Here is a 3865-nt window from a genome sequence, read left to right on the forward strand (position 1 = left end):
TTTGTGCTCACATGTCCAAGAGTTGTGAGGAATAGACTGATTTAGTGCTAAATGAGAGCGTTAAAGCCGCGCGGGTGACTTGGGGAAACTTAGTCCGTGACAGACAACATATATTATTATATATTGTTATTAAGTCAACGTAAATAACTCAGATCAGAAACATTTGTTACATCGTCGAAAAATGAACTTTTTTCGCGCTAAAGATGTAGTCTTTCGGTTTTAACGTTTTTCCTACAGTAGATTTTCCGACTTAATTTAAAATTTTATATTTTAACCATTCAAAGGCATCCAAAAATTTCAATATAATGGATTGATCGCTCCTATTTTAAATCAATATAAAAGTTGGGTAGTTGAAATATAAATTTTAAGATTAGGTGGTCAAGATATTCTGTTTAAAATTTCTAATTCAAATGAGCTTCAATGTTAATAGCAGTTGGAACACATTTAATTAGAAATCTTGCTTCATAATTCTGTCCACAGCCTGTACGTTTTGAAATAAATGTAACATAAGAAAAATCAATTGACTAATTATGTTGTACTCTTCTATTGGATGCCCCTAAAATCGGACGATTGCATACATATCCTGTAAAATATTATTATTTACAAAATCTAACATTCAGGGTGAAATTTCTAATGAAAATATGAGTTCATGATTCTTTTTAAACTTTTGTAAATTATGGGATCAAAACATTCCCATTCAAACTTTTGTGTCTGAGGAAAAAATATTACATCAGGACTTCTGATGTATTTCGAGTCTAATGGTGGGACGCCACATGTCATGTAAGCTCCACCATTTTTAACGCCGATCAATATCAGTGTATTATGGTGTGACTCACTTGACATATGACGTCTTATCATTGGACTCCGAACTCAAACTATGATATCATATTCTCTGGTGTCAGAGAGAGACAGAAAGTGGGCCTTTGATATAGAATTTAAAAGAAATTTATATCATGTGTTGTTAACGATAATAAAAAAGATTTGTGCTTTCGTGCTTAATTCACATAATTACAATTTAAACCCTGTAGAAACCCTGCTTGCGAAAAAAAGACCCCCAAACCAAAATCTCTTGGCAATTCCACCGAACAAAATCAAGCCGCCGTAACTCCGACCCCATTAATCCTTCTTCCCGCCGGCGCCACCGCGCAGCTCCTGCTTCTCAAAACCCCCGGCTTCAAACTACCGTTACTATTCTCATCCCCATCAAATTCCTCGCCGCACGGAGCTTCCTCATCAATCCTCCCGATCGCCGGCGCCACGCTCTGGCTCCTCCTGATCACCTCTTTCTGCCCTGTTCCTCGCGCTTCGTCCTGCTTCGAATTCGCCCGCACGAGCTCCTTGAAATCTTCTTCACCTCCTCCTCCAAATCCGTTCGATGAATTCCCGAACGCGTTGACGCTGCGAGCGCGCGGCATCATTGCGACCATCCCTGCGGTGACTCCGGTCATGGGGGCTCCGCGGCCGCCTCCGCCTCCCGCGCCGGCGCGGCCGCAAGGAAGGCATTACAAGTTTAAGTGGAAGAAAGTGTCAAGGTCCGCCATCTTCAAGAATAATTGATAAGGTAAATATGAGAAATGAAGATTCTAGAAAAGGTTAATGTTGAGAGTAATCTGAGGGACTCTAGAAGATTTCACGACATTCTAGAAAAATTTAGAAAGAAAGAATATTTCAAGGAATTCTAGAAGGTTCCGCTTAATTCCAGAAATATGCTGAAAAAACAAGCTTTAAGAGAATTATAGAATATTCTAGAATGTTCTAGATGAAGGTATATGTAAAGAGTAATGTAGAACTATTAAGGAATTACTTTATTCTAATGTAATCTAGAAAGTTCCCTTGGACTTAGAGAAGACTATAAATAGGAGTCTCACCCCTCATTTGTAATCATCTAAGAAAACATTCAAGCTTTCAAGTGTTGTAATTGTTCTTTCTCAGTGCGGTGTTTTTTTTTTTTTTCTCCAATTCTTCTTCCTACTATTTTTTTCTTAGAGTGTTTTTGTGCTCACATGTCCAAGAGTTGTGAGGAATAGACTGATTTAGTGCTAAATGAGAGCGTTAAAGCCGCGCGGGTGACTTGGGGAAACTTAGTCCGTGACAGACAACATATATTATTATATATTGTTATTAAGTCAACGTAAATAACTCAGATCAGAAACATTTGTTACATCGTCGAAAAATGAACTTTTTTCGCGCTAAAGATGTAGTCTTTCGGTTTTAACGTTTTTCCTACAGTAGATTTTCCGACTTAATTTAAAATTTTATATTTTAACCATTCAAAGGCATCCAAAAATTTCAATATAATGGATTGATCGCTCCTATTTTAAATCAATATAAAAGTTGGGTAGTTGAAATATAAATTTTAAGATTAGGTGGTCAAGATATTCTGTTTAAAATTTCTAATTCAAATGAGCTTCAATGTTAATAGCAGTTGGAACACATTTAATTAGAAATCTTGCTTCATAATTCTGTCCACAGCCTGTACATTTTGAAATAAATGTAACATAAGAAAAATCAATTGACTAATTATGTTGTACTCTTCTATTGGATGCCCCTAAAATCGGACGATTGCATACATATCCTGTAAAATATTATTATTTACAAAATCAAACATTCAGGGTGAAATTTCTAATGAAAATATGAGTTCATGATTCTTTTTAAACTTTTGTAAATTATGGGATCAAAACATTCCCATTCAAACTTTTGTGTCTGAGGAAAAAATATTACATCAGGACTTCTGATGTATTTCGAGTCTAATGGTGGGACGTCACGTGTCATGTAAGCTCCACCATTTTTAACGCCGATCAATATCAGTGTATTATGGTGTGACTCACTTGATATATGACGTCTTATCATTGGACTCCGAACTCAAACTATGATATCATATTCTCTGGTGTCAGAGAGAGACAGAAAGTGGGCCTTTGATATAGAATTTAAAAGAAATTTATATCATGTGTTGTTAACGATAATAAAAAGATTTGTGCTTTTGTGCTTAATTCACATAATTACAATTTAAACCCTGTAGAACCCCTGCTTGCGAAAACAAGCCTTCAAGCCAAAATCTCATCGCAATTCCACCGAACAAAATCAAGCCGCCGTAACTCAAAGACCCCCAAACCAAAATCTCTTGGCAATTCCACCGAACAAAATCAAGCCGCCGTAACTCCGACCCCATTAATCCTTCTTCCCGCCGGCGCCACCGCGCAGCTCCTGCTTCTCAAAACCCCCGGCTTCAAACTACCGTTACTATTCTCATCCCCATCAAATTCCTCGCCGCACGGAGCTTCCTCATCAATCCTCCCGATCGCCGGCGCCACACTCTGGCTCCTCCTGATCACCTCTTTCTGCCCTGTTCCTCGCGCTTCGTCCTGCTTCGAATTCGCCCGCACGAGCTCCTTGAAATCTTCTTCACCTCCTCCTCCAAACCCGTTCGACGAATTCCCGAACGCGTTGACGCTGCGAGCGCGCGGCATCATTGCGACCATCCCTGCGGTGACTCCGGTCATGGGGGCTCCGCGGCCGCCTCCGCCTCCCGCTCCGGCGCAGCCGCCGAGGCTTCTGACGTACATGTCTCGCGCGCGGCGTAGGGCTCGGAGCGGTGCCGCCGCGCACCGAAGAAAGCTGCTCCTTTTCTTCTTCGCCGGTTTTGTTGCGGCGGTTTGCTCGGCCTCCCCTGCTCCGTCGGCGCTCATCGTTTCTTGTGTGCGATTGAAATGGAGATTGATGGCTCCTTTTATGTATAACTGAGAGCGTCCGGGGGATTGGAGGACCAGTTCAGCGTGGCCGGCGGAGGGAATACTGATACATCGGTCAAATGCGTCCTTCATTTCATGGAAATAATAATAATAATAATTCTTTATGTTTTTACTCT

The 3865-nt window shown here is 40.4% G+C and overlaps 1 protein-coding gene across 2 annotated transcripts; it reads right to left on the reverse strand.

Annotated features, from left to right (window-relative positions):
- Positions 1-1009: 1009 nt before the first annotated feature.
- LOC110038209 lies at positions 1010-3797 on the reverse strand. 2 transcript variants are annotated; one of them, XM_020742990.1, is made up of 2 exons: positions 3524-3797; positions 1010-1471 (listed from the first exon to the last, which is right to left on the reverse strand). In XM_020742990.1, exons 1-2 carry the CDS (start codon positions 3684-3686, stop codon positions 1092-1094), a joined length of 543 nt encoding a protein of 180 aa, XP_020598649.1. In that variant the 5' UTR covers positions 3687-3797; the 3' UTR covers positions 1010-1091. The 2 variants fall into 2 exon arrangements, with proteins under 2 accessions (XP_020598649.1, XP_020598642.1); XM_020742983.1 differs by having other exon boundaries at positions 1021-1064; positions 3117-3797.
- Between the last annotated feature and the right edge of the window lie 68 nt (positions 3798-3865).

Source organism: Phalaenopsis equestris, unplaced genomic scaffold (assembly GCF_001263595.1).
Source record: "Phalaenopsis equestris unplaced genomic scaffold, ASM126359v1 Scaffold000002, whole genome shotgun sequence".
Taxonomy (NCBI): Eukaryota; Viridiplantae; Streptophyta; class Magnoliopsida; order Asparagales; family Orchidaceae; genus Phalaenopsis; species Phalaenopsis equestris.